The 20,143-nt window shown below is 46.1% G+C and overlaps 1 protein-coding gene across 7 annotated transcripts in view; it reads left to right on the top strand.

Moving 5' to 3' along the window:
• Positions 1 to 200: 200 nt before the first annotated feature.
• JARID2 (jumonji and AT-rich interaction domain containing 2) overlaps positions 201 to 20,143 on the top strand; it is a 242,835-nt gene continuing 222,892 nt past the window's right edge. For 2 of the 7 annotated variants that reach the window (XM_033863846.2, XM_033863842.2), the window contains exon 1: positions 201 to 1,087. Coding sequence is in view for 2 of the 7 variants with exons in the window: in XM_033863842.2 (XP_033719733.1) it covers positions 1,043 to 1,087 (45 nt within the window). In the remaining 5 variants the exon portion in view is untranslated. Of the gene's footprint in view, positions 1,088 to 2,992; positions 3,422 to 20,004; positions 20,088 to 20,143 lie in introns of those variants that run through there. The other 5 variants (XM_033863847.2, XM_073810351.1, XM_073810350.1 and 2 more) reach the window with 5 other exon arrangements.

The following is a 20,143-nucleotide window of genomic DNA, read 5'->3' on the forward strand; positions in this document are numbered from 1 at the left end:
GGGGGACTACAACTTCCAGAAGATCAAGGGGACCATTCTAAGGTGCCCCGGGAATAGGCGGCTCTCCCCGGGGCCGGCCGTCCTGGGGCACTGGCACCCAGCAGCCCGGCTGCAGGTAGACACGAGGCGTGGCGGGGGCTAGCGTGTGGCGGTTGTGGGGTGAGCGGCAAGCTGGGGAAAGGGGGTGAGGTGGAGCGACCGAGCGTGCCATGCATTGAGCTAGGGAGTCTCTCTCAATTCCACTCTTAGGCTCGGCGTGGGAGCGATGTCTGAGGGGTAGCCCGGGAAGGGTTCGTCGAGGCCTCTCGGGTGTCTCGTCGACGGGGCTGCGGGGGTCCTCTGGGCTCGGCCAGGGGCGGTCGGCACCGGAGGAGGCGGGCGCTTGGTGGCCCAGCTGTGGGAGTTTTCGGCTAGCGTCCGGCGGGGAATTATCCGAGGAGCCCTAACTTGTATAAAAGCAGAGTCCATTTAAAGTTGGGCTGGATAGCCTCTCTCTCATTGGTTAGGGGGCTTGGAAAAAAGAGACTCGGCGAGCCCTCGCTGTGGTGCTGCCGCCGCCGCCGCCGCCGCCGCTGGAGTTGACTCTTCTGCTCGCACTGCTGCTGCAGCACAAACGTGACTTCCAACATTTTTTATTTATCTTTCCTTTTTCTTTTCCAAGATGTAACTACGGATCAGACACTAAGGACCTTCACGTTTCGCTGATGTAGTTTTTGGAGGAAAAAGGGGGGGGAGTGAAGGGCGTCGGTTTTTTTTGTGTGTGTGTGTGTTTCGGGGGAAATTTTCCATTATGAGTGTTTTACTAAAGTGAAATTTTTTTTTTGTTTGCTTCGTCTTTGGCTTTTTTTTTTTTCCTTCCCAATTTCGGATTTATTTCAAGGCGAATCGGGCTTTGGGGGAAGAGGAAGAAAAGTCGGATTCCAAGATCAACCACCACCACCAACAACAATAAAAACCACCAGGATATTTTTTTGCAAATTTCTGACGGCTTTAAATTCATGAAGCAATTGTCCCCTTTTGCAATCAGCATTTGGATCTCAGAATGAGCAAGGAAAGACCCAAGAGGAATATCATTCAGAAGAAATACGTAAGTGCTCCTAACAACACATCCTTTGACTTGTAGTTTTAAGCAATGGCTGTGAATGTCAAGTTTATAGATAATTCTGCAGCTGAAGGGTTTTAAACACAGCGTCCGATAAGGCTGTTTCTTTCTTTTCTGAAAGAAGGCTTTTTCAGGCAAAGTCGTGTCTGCCTAGTTTGGACGAAAAAACAGATTGGTGTAGCGATACCTCCAGTGAATAAATTGACCTCGAATGACACAACCATAATCTAGTTTTAGATGAAAGGCAGGGGATTTTGGTGGAGCCTGGGTGGGGGTGTAGGGGCTGCGGTAATGTGACTAAACTGCATTCTCGGGCGGATTTGGCCCCTATTGCACTTTGCATGCAAATGAGCCTGTGTTATTATTATTAATGTTATTTGGGAAATCGTGTAACGCATGTGTGTTGGAAGCCCTTTAAGTTGCAATCGAGGGTCCGATTATGGCGATCTTGTTCCTTGCACTGGCACATCAAATTTAATGTATGTGGTCGTTTTGGATTATTTGGTTCGCAACATAAACCAATTGGGAATCGCGTTACAGCGAATGCATTTGTTGGGATTGACTTTAATAATGGGACTGGTTTTGTTTAAAAATTCATGGTTTCCAGTTTTAGGGGGAAAAAGACATACAATATAGCTAATGTTTTTAAGAAGGCATGTGAATGCATATGTAAGTGACTACAAATAATTACTCCCAGTTAACTGGCCTTCTGAAATTGGGTGATTATTCAGAGATTTAACTGGTGTGGAATAGTTAAATTTGTTTTGTGCATAGTACAGCTACGTTTTGATTGGCATGGGGAGTGTTTTTGTTTTGTGTGTGGTGGCTTTTTTTTTTTTTAAGTTTGGGGGGAGGGAGGGGAGAGGGGTCCGAGGATTAACCAAATATGCACTCGAGTGATCGGTGATTAGCTGCATGCTTTAAATCAAAGAACCCATTAAAAAAAAAAGGCCAAATGAACACACATTAGGAATAATGCAATGTTATAAGAAAGTTTTATTTAACTCGGGTCGACAAATTGGTCTTAATATTTTCCCTTTTTGAGCAGTGTGATGTGTGTAATGGGAGATGACCTTCGGGGCACTGGTTTTGTAAAAAATAGATTTAATGGAAAAGCTGAATATCTCTTCTTGAGGGCTGATCCTAATCTAGACACGTAAACTTCAACTATGAAAGAAATGCAAGGTTAAATAATTAAGCCTTACTTAAAAAGCTGTTCCCTAAAGAATTTAAGAATTAAAATACATCCGCATTGCAGAGGGCTGGGGAGAATGCAAAGGACTAGTTTAAACTCGGGCAGTAGAAACTGCAGGGAGACAACCTTGTCTGCGAGCGTGGACGCCTTCCCGGGGCACATCCGATCCGGGTGCAGCCACAAAGCAAAAGGGGTAGAACTTGGACCAGAGCCACCCCCACCCCCGCCCCAGTCATCGCGAAGTTGGGGAGCGGCGTGGGGTGGGATGTTGTGTTGCCGGTGGTCAGCGGATTGTGTCGAGTCCTGGCGTCCGGCCGCCTGCCCGTGGCTGGCGGCGGCCGCGGGAGGCAGAGCACGAGTTAACGCTCGGGGAGCGGAGCCCGTGTTCCCGATGTGCTCTAGCCGGCTGCGAAAGGGAGGGCGCTCGGGGGTCGCGGCGGGCTGGGCCGGGGCCCGGAATACGCGCGCGGCCTGTAGGGGGCGGGCTGCAGGCTCCGGACTCCGGACTCCGGGCTCCGGGCTCAGGGCTGCGGGCTCCGGGCGGGCGGCGCTGGCCGGCGGGCTGGCGGATGGGTGGGTGGGGCGCGGGGGAGGTGCGGCCGGTCGGCCTGGGGAGGGGGCGGTGCGGCGCGCGGGGCGGGGGCGTGGCGGGGAGGGGGCGGGCGGCGCGCGGCTGCGGCGGGCGCCCCCCAGCGCGCGCACGGCGGAGCATGGCGGCGGCGGCGCGGCCGGCTCCCCGCGGCCCTGCCCGCTGGCTCCAGTGCGGGCCCGAGAGCAACAGGTTAAGCCGGCGAGACGTCAGCGCGCCCCCTTCCCGCCCCCTGATTCCTCCCCCGCCTCGCGCTGGCCTCCCCTCCCTCCCTCCGCCCCCCGCGGCTCCGGGTTCCCGGACGCTCAGGCCGCGTTCTTTTGTCATTGTGACGTCACAAAGGGACGGGCCCGGGTGGAACCTTCTCCTCCTCCGTGACGTCAAAAGTCGGGCGGGAGGTTCCAGCGCGGCGGGGCTGCGGGGGAGGAGGGAGCGGCGCGGAGGCGGGGGCTGCCGCGTGGGAGGAGGAAGTGGAGGAGGAGGAGGATGCGACCGGCCTCGGCCTTCCGCAGCGAAACGCCGCGCTTCCCTCCAGGTGAGCGCGGAGAGTCTGTGGGCCCCCTGCGAGCGACCCCGACCCAGCTGATTCCACTTAGGGGGTGGGGAGCAGGGCGGAGACGTTTTCTGTCTGCAGAAACGTTTTCGTTTCCTCTGTTTCCAGGTCTGCTGATGCCGTGGCATTACTGTGGTGGTGGTCGTGTTCTCTCGTCAACGCTTTTGAAAAGCAGGGAAACTTCATGCAGGGAAGCTTGGCTTTGTAGGAGAACCGTGTTGTGGATTTGGCCACCTTGTCACTTTTAAGTCGTGTTGGGGGTGTCTCGGCAGGATGTGGCGGGATGCCTTTCTGGGTGATGTTGCACAGCATCAACTGTTGCTCTTTATGGATGCCTTGAAACACCAGAGTGGCACTTCTTCGCTGTGCCAGCTCTAGGCCTATTGAGTATTTTAGGGGGTGGGGCAGACGGGGGAAGACTGTCATTGATGCGCGTGCTTGAAAGAGCACTGGACTGCGAGTCTAAGGTGTTCTGGGTTTAGTTCTTGAGAACCGGAGAACAAGAGGCTGGAAATCTGGGTCTGTTTACTGTTCTGTAAAATGGAAAAAGTAATACGTGCCTTTGTCACTTCACTTTATCTGAGGTCACGTGCGTGAGATAATGTCCGTGGAAGATGTAAAACAGTATGTATGTTCTTTCATTGTAAGGTGGAATTATTACTTGAGCTCGTGGAAGGCAGCACATTTCCTGCAAGTAGTCTCAAAAGCCTTAGATGCCTGCCGCGTTCCCGTTTAGTTTATTGCTTTAGCAAAGCAGAGTTTGGGGGTGGGATTGTAGATGGCAGGCTTTGGGAGAAATGATTGTTATATTTCATATTAAATGACGTCCTTGAGAAACTCATAAATTGCACTGTAATCCTGTCTTAATTGCTGGGTACGATTCCCGCTACAATACCTTAAATAACTGAAAACATTTGCCTTTCAAAGCCCTAATTCACTTGGACAATAAAAACAGTTGCATGTTTTGCTCTATGGGTATTTTATGCCATTTCCATCACTCCACTGGTTGGTTATTCCTAGGCAGAATAACAGATGATACCCAGGTTGCGAAAGCATTTGATCTTTGATGCTTTATAGCAGGTATGAGTTTGAAATAAAAATCTCTGCCACATGAAGATATGATTCATACAGTTAGCGTGAAAACAGATTACCAGTTTGATTCCTAGGACAGCTCAAGCAGAATTTGTAACACTAGGCTGTAAATTTTAAGTACCTAATTTTCTGAGTTAAAGGTGCAGTATGATTGAAAAAACTGGGAAAAGTTTGTGTTACTAGATTCAAAAGTGGGATTTACTATAATTACATAAAATTGTAAAGAAAAAAATAGAACGACACCAAAATGTAGTGGTAGGATTTATGAGCTTCTGTCCCCTGCGGTGCCCCCCTTCCCCCCCATTTTACACCCAATTGAATTATTTTACAGTTCTGGGGGAAAAAATGTGTACACATTATTTAATTGCTACACTTTTCCTTTTTTAAAAAATATTTATCGATTAACAAATATTTATCGAGTATATGTGGTGTACTGCTATAAAGTGAATGGTGGTTTTTTAAAAAAAGATTTTATTTTGGTTTTGGCTGCATTGGGTCTTTGTTGCTGTGAGCGGTCTTTTCTCTTGTTGCAGTGAGCCGGGGCTACTCTTCGTTGCGGTGCGCGGGCTTCTCGTTGCAGTGGCTTCTCTTGTTGTGGAGCACGGGCTCTAGGCACGCAGGCTCAGTAGTTGTGGCGTATGGGCTTAAGTTGCTCCGTGGCATGTGGCATTTTCCCGGACCAGGGCTCGAACCCGTGTCCCCTGCATTGGCAGGCCGACTCCTAACCACTGCGCTGCCAGAGAAGCCCAGCTTTTCCTTTTTTGAGCTGTTCATGTGGCTTGCTTTCTGTCTGTCTCTAGTAGTGGAGAAAACTTTTCTCTTTGTTACATAGTCTCGGGCAGAGACAATTTAGCAACTGTCACTGTCTGGAGAGATTATAGAAGGAATATTGTCAACTTAAGAGTCCAAAGTGTGTCACTGAAATTAAAAAAAATTATGTTTAAAAATAATCCAATTTGAGTTATTATTACTTCGGTTATTATTACTTTACTGTAGACCTGACTTGTGTGTCACCCATAGCCATTGGCCCAAATAGCCAGTTAGAATTATTTGGTACTTAGATGGTTTAATGGCTGTTTCCTCTGTCATAGGAGGTTAGACCAGTTCCTGTTGCTGGGCTGAGGGCTATTGACTTACAGACGTCTTGGAAATAACTCCAGTGCTAATACATATCCTGTTCCAAAGGTTATTTAAACTTTCCTCCTTCAGAAAGAGAAAATCTTGTGGAGTATGTAACCAATGTTTCTTAGATTCAAAATAGAACCCTTTTCTTCCTTTCAAAGACGACATGGGAAAGTCATATTAAGCCCAGTACATTAAAACACCCGGTAAAGGCTAAGCTGGACCTTTTTGTTTTTAATTTAATGATAGTTTTATTTAACCTTAGTATAATAAAAATATTATCTTAACATGTAATCAGTACAAAAGTTGCTAAGATCTTTTGCCTTCTGTTTTTATCTTGTGTCTTTGAAATCTGGTGTATTTTTTTTAACCCTTACAGGGCAACTCAGTTTGGACTAGTCATTTCAAAAGTTCAAGAGCTACATATGACTAGTAGCTATCCTACTGAACAGTGCAGATCTATGTAACCAGAGGTGTATGTAATGTAGCATGGTGTCTGCATTGGTGAAAAACCTCAAGTTCTACAAAATCGCACACTAAAAATTACAGGGCTAGTGGAAAAATAAGGATGAAACATGTCACTCAAAACATATAACTTCGGTGAAGTGAACGGTAATGAGTCAGTAATGTGGATTTGGAAAAATGACATGAAATGATCAGGCAGGCAGCTCAGACTCGAGTGAAGAGTGGTTATACTCACAGTCTTTTATATAGAGTAGAGCTGGTATTGCCAGGGTAGTATGGATGGAAGTAAGCTCTTAGCCATAGGCATTGTTTTCTTTGTTTTATGGGGTTTTTTTGGGTAGATGCACACTTTTGTAGTTTGTTCTGAGTTTTTTAAAAAATCGTGACTGGATGCTGAAAAGCTGGTCTATTTTTAAGGTTTGCCCTTGATCATGATGGTCTGAGGACCTGACTCCTGACATTTTCATCCAGATGGTTAAAAGTTTTGCAGCCTAAGAAGTTTAGTTATTGGAATTCTGCTTGCGTTGTTTTGGTGCTCCTGTTACTGGTCCAGGTCTCAGTCTCCCCTAGGATTATAGTAACAGCACTCCTATTAATCGCCTTCCACCTACCCAGCCTCCCTGGTGCTCCTGGCTGCAGAACATCCTGGCTGTGATATCTCAGCACGAAGCTCCTGGCCAGTGGGCAGGCCTGGGAAGTGTGTACTTCTGTCCCCTTTGGCTCCTTCCCATATAGAAGACTTGCCAAGTGTCAGTTGTTTATTCCCAAATCTGGTTATTCCAGTTAGACTTATTATTGCAATTTCGGTTAAATATTATGTAAACCTTTGAATGAATGTGAAAAGAGAGTTGGTTTCTATGAAAGCTTGAAGCTGAATGTTTGAGAACCCTTGATAAAAGTGAAGTACTAAAAAAAAAAATGAGACGGTTAAATTAGATGTGGGCCCGCCATTTTCCCCATTTAAAAGGCTTGGGGAAAATCTGTAAGGATTCTGCACACGTTGCTTTACAAGTGGTTCCCTTTTAAGAACCAAGCTTCACTTACGGCCAGACTTCCTTCCCAACAAACAAAAAAGCATAACATGGAGCACCAAGAGTTCTCAAAAACATCTGTAACAGCACATTTATGTGTTCATTACGTTACATGTATGTGCGTATATGTATATAATCTACGTATCTGTATAAGTAGATATATATATATTTTTTAAAGATTTCCTGCTTAGTAAACTTTATATTAGCTAACCAACTTATGGTCCCTATCAGCTCTGATAAGAGCTTCCATTGTGTTTAGCCTTAATCCTCAAATATTAAACTAGACTAGCTTATCTAGTTTATGCCAGGTAGCATAGATAAAATGTGGGTCAGAGTGGCCCTGCTGAGGTAATTTGTATTACTTTTAGAGTTTGTGTCATTCTCAGGATGGCGGAGGCAGAAAGATGAGTGATATTACTCCTCATTTATATGGAGTTCAGAAGCTTGTATCTTGTAATCCAGCAACTGTAATTATTTTGTCTTACTTAGGAGATACTGCTAAAGATCTGTTCCATTTCAAATCCTCAAGCCTACCTGTTAATGGAAACAAGACACATTTGAATCAGTTTCTGCTTAGTTCTCTTGTTTCTTTCCATCTCCCAAGGTACCTCTTCTCCTCATTTCTCTGACTGCCCTCCCCTCCACAAGCCTCGCTTCCTTTTCCCGGCCCCAGACTTCGTGTTTCTGGTCCCTTTTGTCTGTCCATAAAGCCTTTTCTACACTGGCCTCCTCGTCGCAGGCCCCTTTCATTCCAGGAGGTGGGAACTCTGATGACTTTGGTCTACCTTTTTGTAGACAATTTGAGTGAGATTTTTGTTATCCTTTTAGGGTTTAATCTTTCTTGACTTCAGACAACCCTATAGCCTTCTGGCAGCCTCACACTTTTCAGTCAAGGATTTTCATTCATTTCTGACTCAGAATAAAATTGTTAAAAGTAGAGCTGAACCTAGCAGGAAGTGGCAGCACTTGCCGGATATCCTTTTGCTCCTGGTTGAATGATCCTGCCTGCTTCCGGGACTTCCTGTCCTGTCACCTCTTGCAGGTGGCTTTTGTCTCTTTTGTTCTCTTTGTCAGGATGTGCGGGGTGGGAGAGAGCCCACGTTTTGCAGAGGTAGATCCTATCCTGAGGGCCAAGTCTCAGGCACATCTGAGTGGGCAGCTGGACCACAGCCCTGGGCCTTGCATCTCTGTTTGGCTTTCTTTCTACTTCCACCAGTCTGTCTTGCCACAGATTTTACTGCTTTTGTGAGAAGGCCTCCCATGCCTTGTGGGACTTCTCTTTGCCATTTGAAGAAATGTGCCAGAGGAGCTTGGATTGTAGGAAACGCTCTAGCATCATGAGGAGAAGATGTCAGTTCTGAAGTAAGTGCCCACAGTTATTGTTTCCCTAGTGAGTTCACAGGAGAGGAAGAGGCTGTTGAGTCCATTTTACAGAAGGGAAAACTGAGGCCGGTAGGCCCTAGCCAGACAGTGAAAGGCTGTATCTCCTCCCCACTTTTTAGTCCAGATGAACTTGAGGTAAAAGGAGTGATCGGAGTAGCCCCGAAAAGGGGAAAATGCCATAATGGGGGCTCTTGGCAGCCTTTGGAGAGGTGTTTTGGCTTGAGAAAGTTGGGGGGAAGTTAAGGCAGTTTGTCAGCCTCCAGGAGCAGGAGTGGATCTGTCTCAAGTGCGTGTTTGTTGTTTTTTTAAACACCAGTTGCAGGAGCTACCCCCTTATCCCCCGCTGGCTGTCTCCTTGAGTCCTCAGTGGAAGAAGAGCTGAGATCCCAGTTGTCCTGGGACCCGGCTGGTTTGTGCTCTGTATTTTAAAAGTGCCCCCACCCCACGCTCTTCGGTGTATCTGAGGGCCGGCCTGGGCTGTGTTTGCTCTCCAGGCTTCCGAATTCATTTGATTTCGCAGGGGCTGCGACAGATCAGCCTCGATGCTTTTTCGCACCTTTATTGTTGCCCCTGACTTTTGCTGCGTAGGGTACCGTGGGGCGCTGGGGGAAATCATTTGCCCTCCAATCCTCACCAGGGTCTGGGCCGGGCAGTAAACAAAGGCTGCCTAGATATGTTAATGAGGCAGCGTGAGTAATGGGAACATTATACATAATTACTCGCATATTCATAGGGTGTATGAGGGCCTTAGAAAGGGGAACGCTACTGGCAGAAGTTCTTGAGAGCTGTTTTGGAGAGCTGGTGTGGCCTAGAAGGCCTAAATTGGATCTTAAGTTCTAATTTTGTTAAGTCTGTCAAGCTCCACCACCCATAAAGAGGAAGGCAGTGAGCATTGAAATACTGGCAGCAGTGTTTAGTTACCTTGAGTCCTAGAAGGTCATAAAATTCATAGCCACAAATTTTGCCCCTCCGTGCTCCCAGTACAGGTCTTCTCACGTATTTTCTCCAGTACAACCAGGAGTTCTTTCCCAATGATAGTTTTGGCTGGGGGTGGGGAGGCATGAGAGGGGTGGGTTGTGTGTGTCTTTTCCATCAGGAGACTCTCTGGTTTATGTGACAGCAGCCCAGGTATCTAGTGACTGAATCACCCAGGGGAATGTGGGAGCCATTTGGGTGCCCTGTTTTATTGCTCTCTTTTTAAATCTGGGTGGTTCTTTCTCCATTATTTCCCAGCCACAATTTGGGTTAGGGCTACAATGGTTGTGTGTGTTATCTCTTGGTTCTTATTTCTGCCAGCTGTTAAAAGTGTTTGGTGCCTCTGGGGGCAGAAACAGGTGCCAGGAGGAAATGAGAAGGGATTAGGGCTGAGCATGTGTTTCTTGCATTTATTCCCTCCCTAGGTTTACAGAAGGGGTGCTGCATGAATGCTTATTCTGTTAAGCAGCAGTTGGATGTTGACCTAATCAGGACTTGGAGTGTTTTGTGCTTTGAGTCCATGCCTTATTGCTAGTATGTGGGCTTGGGGAATTTAATGCCTCAGATTGGGACAGGCTTGTTTTGAATATGTAGGGCATCTCTGTGGTTATAGTGGACAAGATTGGGAATATGAGCTGTGTGACCCTGAGCAAGCCACATAACCTCGCTGGGCTGCTTCCTCACCTGGAAAACTTGTTCCATGCACCTCACAGGCTTGTTGGGAGGGTCAGTAAGATTTTTGATGTGAAAGCACTTTGTAAACTGCATACTATGCACAAATGCTCAAGAAGGTATGATTACACAGTTGGAAATCACCAACCTGGAGACATCAGGTCTGTCGGCAGCCTTCCAGGCTGACTCAGGAGTAAATGAATCAGATGAATTCTATACTTTGCCTCTTAATAAGCCAAATGAATAGCAACAGATATTCTGAAGCCCATTTTGGGATATAGAACAAAGCTTTAAAGATTAGAAGGTGATTATATTCAGTATCTCATAATAACCTATAATGAAAAGGAATCTGAATAAAAAATAAAAAATGTATAATTGAATCACTTTGCTGTACACCTGAAATTAACACAATGTTGTAAATCAACTATAATTAAAAAAAAAAGATTAGAAGGTGATGTAATCTCTTCCCAGCCCCACTCTCTGGTGGTTGAATCTCTTCTCTATTATCCAACACTTGACTTCTGAATATGTCTGGGTGGTGAGTTAGAAAGACTGACAGATTGAGAATTAAGATTAGACCGGCACTGAATCTTTGCACAGAGACGTTTCACCAAAGATGTTTAACCTGGCTCTCGGAGCAGTAATCCTTGAACTTGAAACTCTGACCATGAACCTTCAGTGGATCCAGTCTAAGCTGCGTTTGTCCTCAGCACAGCATAAAAAGCCCTTGCTCTACCTTGAGCTTCTGGCCACCCGTTCCACTGCAGCTGAGCCAGCCTCTTGGCCTTTGCACATCTTGGTTGCTCAAGTTGCTCAGGGGACGGATTGCCTGTGGAACCCACCTTGACCACGCTGAGGCCTGACTGGGCAGCCTGCCACCCTCTTCCCCAGTCAGGCAGAGCCACACCCCTTTTCTGTGGGCCCGACTCCTCACACGTACCTGTAGGTGCTGGAATTAGTGTTTACATGTGTCTCACCCTATTAACCCCACACGATTAGAGGCTGAATTTTCTGTCATCACACAGTTTAGGAAATATTTGTTGACTTGAAGCTTTTGGAGTATTTCAAATAATACCCACTAGTGGGAGGGAATTGGTAAGGGTCTAGTGGAAAAAGGTGAGCTTCACTAATCAGAATTTCACAGCTGAGAAAACCTGAGGTGTCTAATAACAAAGGTTGCACGTTTTATCAGTGACAGCCGGGGCATGAAACCCAGCCCCTGATATAGTGGAAGGCCAGCTGGGGTAATGCTTTTGGACCGGCTTTCAGAGATGCTTCCTCCTGCCAGATGGATCCTCAGTTATCCATGGTAACTGCAGTTATTGATTCATTTTCATGGGAAAATAAAATCTACATGTAATCCTCATACCTAAGTGGGCCAATAGGGTTTGTCCCCCTTTGAAAACGATTCTTTTTGCCTTACAAGAAATCATTCAACTCCAAGAGCAACACAAAGGTAAAGTCTACTGCAGTTACCTACGGGGTGCTCCTGCACTTGTAGATAATGTCGTTTTACCTATGTGGGCTCATACTCCTAAGAGATGTTCTATTCCGTGCTCTTTGCATTTATATCTCATTTCAATTATCAAAATATGATTCTGCATCATTATTTTTAATAGCTGCTGGGCACTCGGTCAATCTGTACCACAGTTTTCTTGACCCGTCTGTTCTTTTTTTTTAAAAGTTTTTGCGGTACGCGGGCCTCTCACTGTTGTGGCCTCTCCCGTTGCGGAGCACAGGCTCTGGACACGCAGGCTCAGCGGCCATGGCTCACGGGCCCAGCCGCTCCGCGGCATGTGGGATCCTCCCGAACTGGGGCATGAACCCGCGTCCCCTGCATCGGCAGGCGGACTCTCAACCACTGCGCCGCCAGGGAAGCCCGACCTGCCTGTTCTTGATGGTCTTTTCACAGTATGGGGGCTGTCGTCCACAGTGATGTGTGCAGTATGCTTTTCCTGTATCTTTTCGCACTTAATTCCAAACTCCTCAGTGTGGAACTACCACTTTGTGTTACGTGTGTTTACAATTCAGATCCCTTTTACGTTGTTTTCTGGGAGAGAGACTGTACTAATTTACAGTCCCCCAGGTAGTGCCAGCGGGTTTGTCTGTTGGCTTTTAAAAACCAATACAGGCACTTGTAATAAGTAGTAAAGATGTCAGGTGGGTTTTATTTAAGTTTCTATTTTCTTTCCTTGTCCTCTCTCAGGGCATTAGAACTAAATGAGATAAGATACGGGAAAGCACTTTGTAAAACAAAATTGCTCTGAGAACACAATGTGTTATTTAGTCAGGATGACTGTAGCAGTAAAGGAAGAAGCGTCTGTGGAATTGTACAATTACATATTTCATGTTTATGAAATGCTTTTTTTGTGAGGATGTGACATAACTTTAAAATGACCCCAGAATCCCATTCTTTTCGCAAGTGATTTCAGCCTTGGTTGTGAGGTGGGTGTTGTACGGTGACAAAGGTCCCATTGGGCTCTGGCTTGGAAGACTGTTCAGTCACATACAGCTGACGTATTCTCTGACTCTGTTAGGGGTTAGAAAATATGACATTGTCTTTGTCTTCAGAGAATTTACAGTTCAGTTGACAGCAGAGATGCCAAACCCTGTGGGAAGAGAGCCGGTGACCTTGGGTAAATCACTTCCCCTCAGTCTCAGTTTCTTCATGCATAAAATGGGGAGACTTAGACTTTCATGTATTGGCCCCTCAAGGTCATTTTGGGGGAGGCAGAATCGTACTTTAACATGTGAAGTGCTTTATAAACTAACTATCTAGACCAGATTATTCTTATTTTAGGTCCTGCAGGTCTTTGTGGCTGTAATTCTCCAGCCTCAAGGTTGAAGAGGGAACACGATGTTTCTGGGTCATCCTTGCTGATTACAGCCTATCTGGGTTGTCTGAGGAAGAGGATAGAACTGAAAATAATATAGATGCTTTTTCTTCCAAACTTAAGGTGAAATGCAGTGTGATCTTTGTATCAGACACACTTTTTGATTGTTCTGATGATGGCTTTTTATCATCCTCCCTCCCTCCATGCGAGAATGAGGTGATATCCCAGAACTGCTAAGAAGCAGCATTACTTTTTGGCATTTAAGAGTACTTTTGGATAAACTTCTTCACCTTCGTTTTCATTCTTCAGTAAAGATGTCTTTACTTTTTAAATTTTAATTTATTTTTATTTTTGGCTGCATTGGGTCTTCGTTGTGGTGCGCAGGCTTCTCATTGCAGAGGCTTCTCGTTGCAGAGCACGGGCTCTAGAGTGCAGGCTCAGTAGTTGTGGCACATGGGGTCAGTAGTTGTGGCTCACCAGCTCTAGAGCGCAGGCTCAGTAGTTGTGGCGCATGGGCTTAGTTGCTCTGCGGCATGTGGGATCTTCCCGGACCAGGGCTTGAACCCGTGTCCCCTGCATTAGCAGGCGGATTCTTAACGACTGCACCACCAGGGAAGCCCAAGATGTCCATTTAGAAATGAGGTAGGACTTAAATGTTTATTGGTTTTACCTAAATTGCCCCCTTTTCCATTCTTCTGTTGCCCAGAGCATGAAAACGCTGTGCGTTCTGTTTTCAGCTTGTGATAACGTCTTGATGTTGGGGGATGAAAGAGTCGATGTGATGGCGAGAATCCGTGGGCTGGAGTCCCAGTTAAATTGGTAGCACATGGCTTCCACCTGCAGTAGCTCCCTGCCACCAGGACCGGGTACTTGACACATGCCACGTGACTCCTTTCCAAACTGATGATCCCGAGTGGCCGAGGCTACCACCTTTGATAGGTGCCAAACGGGCAGTCAACCTGGTTTCTTAATCGTTTGAAAATGACGAAAACACTTGGCATTGCTCTGTAAAGAGCTCATTCCCGTGCATTTAGGAGGGTTTAGCAGGGGACGGGGAAACAGTCTCACTAGTAAGCCTGATTCTTGTGTGGTTTTTGTCTGACGTTCGATTCCATTCGCTCTGCAGCCTTTTCACTGGGACTTGTAGTTGGTTACAATTTTTTGAGGGGGGTTTATTTGATATATTTACTTATATACATCACACCTTATTCCAAAAAGGATTTAAGGCCATAATGAGCAGTCATCCTGGGAGCAAACAGTTTTTGCTTTGATCTGACTTGAAGTTCACTTTCTAAATCCCCAAAGTGACAACCACATTAAAATACGGGCAGCGAACACTTGTCCTCAACCCACCAGTGTTTGGGCTGAGTAGCCTTTTGTTTTAGCTCTAAAATCTTGACCTAAAACTTTAGTTAAAGGCAAGGTTTGTTAAGTAATATTGGTATTGACACCCTGAGAGAACTTTTAATGTGGAAGAATTCTAAAGATGCATGAAAGTAATCCCCAGTGGTGATCACATCCTTGAATGGCAGAGATCAGATTTCTATTTAAATGCCAATGCAGTTTAATACCACCTTTTTCCACCATGCAGGGGGTCAGGGAGGGTCTGGATTTAATAAATGAACTTCTTTGGGGGAAGCGATTGGTACATGTGACTGCATGGTCCAGCATTCTGTGTTTTTAAAAATGTTTGCAAATACTCATTCTGTACCATAATCCTCAAAACTGCTGTTAGGATTCCAAACCATTGTGGTTTAAACTTTGCTGGAATCTGAAAGGTGGCTGACAGAGTGAAAGGAAATCTCCTTAAGTGAAGAACCCATTTGACTTGCCTGATTGTCCCAGGCTCTGGGCTCTGGGCATATCTGAGCCACAGGCCTAGTCTCCTGGTGGAAAAGGTTGGGGAGTACTGGTTTCTTTCTCCTGGACTGCCCCCCACCCAGCTCAATATAAACACCATCATTTAGTCCTGCAGAAACTCCTGATACAAATATAGACTTGCAGAGCCCTGAGAAGCACACTCTTTTGTACTCGTGATAAATCAGAACTCTAATGATGCTATAAAAATGGGTTTTCTTCTGGCTCTGGTAAGCTAGGAAGCACTGGGAGGTCAGGAAGATGACGGGTCTGACTTGGAAATAGCTGAAGCTGAAAAGTGGCTTTTTTTCTTTTCTTCTAATTCTGCTCCCTGCTCCAATTACATGGAGCTGCTACCCCAATGCTGACACGGCCCCAATGAAACACAGTTTTACTCTGGAACTACTAGCCTTTTTCCTTTGCATCTAACGTGAGACTTGCCGAAGTTGTCATGTTATTTCCTTCCAGAGTTTTTTGGAGCAGTAGGCAAAGCCTCTTGGGAATATAAATAATGATTATAAAGAACAGTTAGGGGCTTCCCTGGTGGTGCAGTGGTTGAGAGTCCGCCTGCCGATGCAGGGGACACGGGTTCGTGCCCCAGTCCGGGAAGATCCCACATGCCGCGGAGCGGCTGGGCCCGTGAGCCATGGCCGCTGAGCCTGCACGTTCGGAGCCTGTGCTCCGCAACAGGAGAGGCCACAACAGTGAGAGGCCCACGTACTGCAAAAAAAAGAACGGTTAGTTTACCAAGGAAGACCATTCATTATCTTTTTCTTTTTTAAAAAATAAATTTATTTATTTATTTATCTTTGGCTGCGTTGCCTCTTCATTGCTGCACGTGTGCTTTCTCTAGTTGCCGTGAGCGGGGGCTACTGTTCGTTGTGGTGCGCGGGCTTCTGACTGTGGTGACTTGTTGGGGAGCACGGGCTCTCGAGCGCAGGCTTCAGTAGTTGTAGCGCATCAGCTTAGTTGCTCCGCGGCATGTGGGATCTCCCCGGACCAGGGCTCGAACCCGTGTCCCCTGCATTGGCAGGCGGGTCCTTAACCATTGCGCCACCAGGGAAGTCCCAGGCCATAATCTTTGATTTGCAAAAGCTTTTACAGCTGAACATTGTTTGCTTACAGTTTAATACAAATGAAGACCTTAATGGTACCTATTGTAAGAGGAGTCCTTTTACTCCACTTGTACACGGAGGAGGTCATCTCAATAAAGAACAGAACACATTGCTCAGTTCTAACTGCTCGTTTCTCCGGACAGGCATTACATACGGTCCAGGGAAGACCTGGGGTGGTGCTTCATGGTTGCTTTTTTCCTACCATCAATGGCACAGAACCCTCCCTGCTGAGTGTGAAAAGATTTTTAAGGCTGATAAGTGACCGAGTGTACTTTTGGAGTCCCTCCTCTGACTGCTTCCTTCCCAATTTACAAATCCAACCAAAGACGGTTTTAAAACGAATTTAAGGGACTTGTCTAAGTAGGCACTGACATTGGATAAATATGGTAGGCTGTCATGCTCTTAATTAAAGCCCACAACATAGCTGCAGGGAAATAGGAAGCCTCCAGTTGCAGTTTTTATTTTTTGGGAGATTATAGTTACCCCTCATCACACTTTTCAGTCTAACTACAGTGTGTGTGTATATATATATATTCTTGGCATACATTGCGGTCCTTGGCTGCTGTATCTTTAGCAAAGTGTCAGCCCCTTTTAGCCCTTTCTTTTTTAAAACTCTCATATCCCCAACTTATTCCAGTTCCTTTGGCAGTTCTTCAACTATGTTTCTTTTGGCGTTCTACTGGTGGTTCAAGACAGAAAGGCATCCTAGGCATCTCAGTCTTCCCTGAGTGATCTTGGATGTGAATGTGATTTTTTTCTTTTTTTTCTCGCTTAACAGTTCGGTGGTTTTTAGTATATTTGGAGTTGTGCAATAACACCGCGATCAATTTTAGAACCTTTTCATCACCCCAAAAAGAAACTCTATACCCATTGGCAGTCACTCCACATCTCACCCCAGTTTTTCTAGTCTTTGGCAACCACTAATCTACTTTCTGTCTCTATGAATTTGCCTATTCTGTACATTTGATGTAAATAGAATCATACAATATGTGGCCTTTTGTGACTGGCTTCTTTCACTTGGCATAGTGTTTTGAAGGTTCCTTCATGTTGTAGTGTGTATCAGGACTCGGTTCCTTTTAATGGCTGAATAATACTCGATTGGGTGGGCATACACCACATTTTGCTCATCCATTCATCAGCTGATGGCTATTGGGGTTGTTTCCACCTTTTGGCTCTTGTACATAATGCTTCTGCGAACACTTGTGTGCAAGTTTTTGTGGGGATGCTGCTTGCACTTCTCTTGGAATACCTCAAGCTAGACCGTCTTGCCCATCTAGGTGATTACTACTGATATATTTATTTACTGCTCTTTCACCTGTGAAGCTGTTCCTCTTAGCCTGGGTCCCAGAGCCTCCTGTGTTCTGTGCGGCAGAGGGCTGCATGGGACCCTCTCCTGCGGGGGGCAGCTGCCTTGCCTTGGGGTGGTGGGGTTCGCACTTTCCTCCCTGTCTGGCTGCTACTCTTCACTGTTTGTGGGTGGCCAGCAGTGGTCTTATTTCCCCTCCCCCTTTTCTTTGCAAGCTCTGAACACTTGGTCAGGCGTGAGAAAGTGGTGGGGCTTGGAATTTCATCACGGGATGATTGGCTCTTGGTGGGTGCTCAGGTGTTTTGGGTTGTCGTTCTGGGCCTTCAGGTGCATCTCTGCATAGCATTTACCACGTAGTTTTGGGAGGAGCCAGGAGTTTAAAAACCCTGGCTCCGCTCTGGGCGGCAGAGTAGGACCGAGGGGCTGTTTTCCTGTCTTACCTTTGGTTTTTGACTTTGTCGTGGTTACCGCTGTTGACGTGCTTTGGCAAAAGACTGTGGGGAAGAGAACCACCGTCTACCTAGAAATTCGCCTGATTTTCTTGCTCCTTCCAAGCCGCCTTTTACCTAAACGAAAAATGCTTAAAAATCAAAACAGGGCCTCATAACAAACTCCTTTAAGAAATGGGAGTTCTTTTAAGGAAGAGGGATGGTGCCATGTTTTCTTTGGATATTTCTGATTTTTTCCCCAGATTTATTTTTCCCAAGTTGGTGTGAGATTGTTGAGATGAGATCAGTCTCCTACTTGAGTAGAGCACTTCTGGCTCATTTTTAAGTGTTCGTAGAAAGTATGAAGCGATAGAAGAGAGTTGGAATGGTGGGGATGGAAAAAAGCCCCATGACCAAGGGTGCTGGAGGCCTTTGGAGACTTGGACATTGTGGGTTCTGGTTCTCTGGGAGTGACGACTTGGTGTGGGTGTCCCTGCCTTTCCTCGAGGTTCCTGGTGATAGGAAGCCAAAGGCTAGTGTGTTAGCATTTGGGGATCTTATTACCTACTGCTCAAGTTCAGTGTCAAAAAAATTCATTAATAACGAGATTAATCACGTTTTTCCACCACTCCCCGGTTTTTCTGGTACAGCTCTCGGTTCCAGATTGACTCTTGTGTCACTGATTTGCCTTACCTAAAGGGCAGATGGCTGTATTCACTATTTTCTCTGTAGTGGCTAACTAACCAAGAATTTGCAAGGTAAGATACCCACCTCAATTTAGAAGGTGGTAGGTGTGAGTGAGTGAGTGAGTGTATATGTGTGTGAATATCTAAGAAGGAGTTGCTATTTTAAACTTTGCATTGTTTAACTGGAAATCTGTGTTCTGTTCTGCCAGGCTGCCTTTGTGTGGTGTTACCTATAGCCTACACACATACTTGTGCCATTTCAAAAGCAAATGCCACATCCCTCCTACTAAAATTGCTTATTAGAGCTAATTTTACGAATTGAGTTAGAACTGCCCTATAATGTAATGCAGAATATTTCCCAATAATGCCTAGGTTAACAATGATAGTCTTGCTGTATTGTGCAAAAAAGGCTTCTGTTCAGACCCAGCTGGGTTTCAGGCTTAATTCATTGCTCTATGGTGGGATCACCACAGCTGCTGTGGGGCCTTTACAAATGCAAAAAAGCTGTCAGTGTTTGTTTCATCAGCTGCATAAGTGATGAGGCCAAGTTGAGGAATCCATTCCAGTGCGCAGTGTGCAGGCTGTAGCCATTATTGTTTACAGAATTAGTGTGTTGGAGCTTTAAAATAGTTGGCACATCGACCGCCCTTTAAAAGCACAAGACTAAGGGACAGGACCAGTTGGTTGTACTTGTAATGTTGGCCGGATCCAACTCAGCCCTTGTCTTTGACAGTTGCTTGCCCCCGTCTGTGCTGTGGGACTGACCCGCCCTTGGACAAGGCAGGGGTGCTGAATTCATGTCCCTTTCGTTCTGCATCTCAGACTTAGGTTTGCGGTCTTCTTCTTCTTCTTCTTTTTTTTTTGGTTAGAGTTTTTCTTGTTATTTTAGAGTCCCATAATTGTAATTGAATTTTAAAGCCTTAATAATCCTCCTAGCTCCAAAGAGATATAGGACTGTCAGCTGGGACTTCAGATATCTGTGCAATAATGTTCCAGATCCAGCTCTATGGGGTTTATTTTGTGAAGTGATATCGCTTTGGGAATTGTCCTCAAGTCTCCCTGTGGATACAGAAGTGAAGCCTACTTCTTGGCTACAGAAGGAGACAGTGGACAGGTCACTTTCCAGCCAGTTAGGGGGTATCCCTGCAGGGTTCCTCAGTGGTTGCTGACCCCCTTCCCTAGGGACCTGGTGTAGCCATGGCAGCACGTCTAGTCCCTTGAGGGACCTGCATCCATGGTATGTCACGGGATAGTGTAGAATCGTCCCTTTCATTTTAACCTGATTGATTTTCAGCCCCCTTCTCAGCTCAGGGGTCTGTCTGAAAGTCATGCCTCATGGAATCGGAGGGCACTGGTGGTAGCCAGTCTGTACAGGTTTTAAAAGCGGAGCTTGTCAGGTCTCTTAGCCAACGGGGATGAATAACGGTGCTTCCTTCCTCCCAGCTGGAAAGGTCCCAAAGTGTTCTCCCATGTTCATAAAAAAGATGGCACGAGGCTCAGGGTCTCCAAATTAAAGGTCAGTACTGATCAGCTTTATCTCAAATAACTGTCACATCTACTCTTCCTAATTCCTTTATGTCTCTACGTTTTACCCTACAGAGTGTCTGGAGCCCAAGAGGACAAATGGGTCCGATGAATCCCATGTGGTATTTGAACTGATTAAGCAGAGTTTGGGGATCCTGGTATGTCCTCCCTTGAAAAGAGCTCTCTTGAAGGGAGAGGATGGTCTTGGACAAGC

Source organism: Tursiops truncatus, chromosome 10 (assembly GCF_011762595.2).
Source record: "Tursiops truncatus isolate mTurTru1 chromosome 10, mTurTru1.mat.Y, whole genome shotgun sequence".
Classification (NCBI taxonomy): Eukaryota; Metazoa; Chordata; class Mammalia; order Artiodactyla; family Delphinidae; genus Tursiops; species Tursiops truncatus.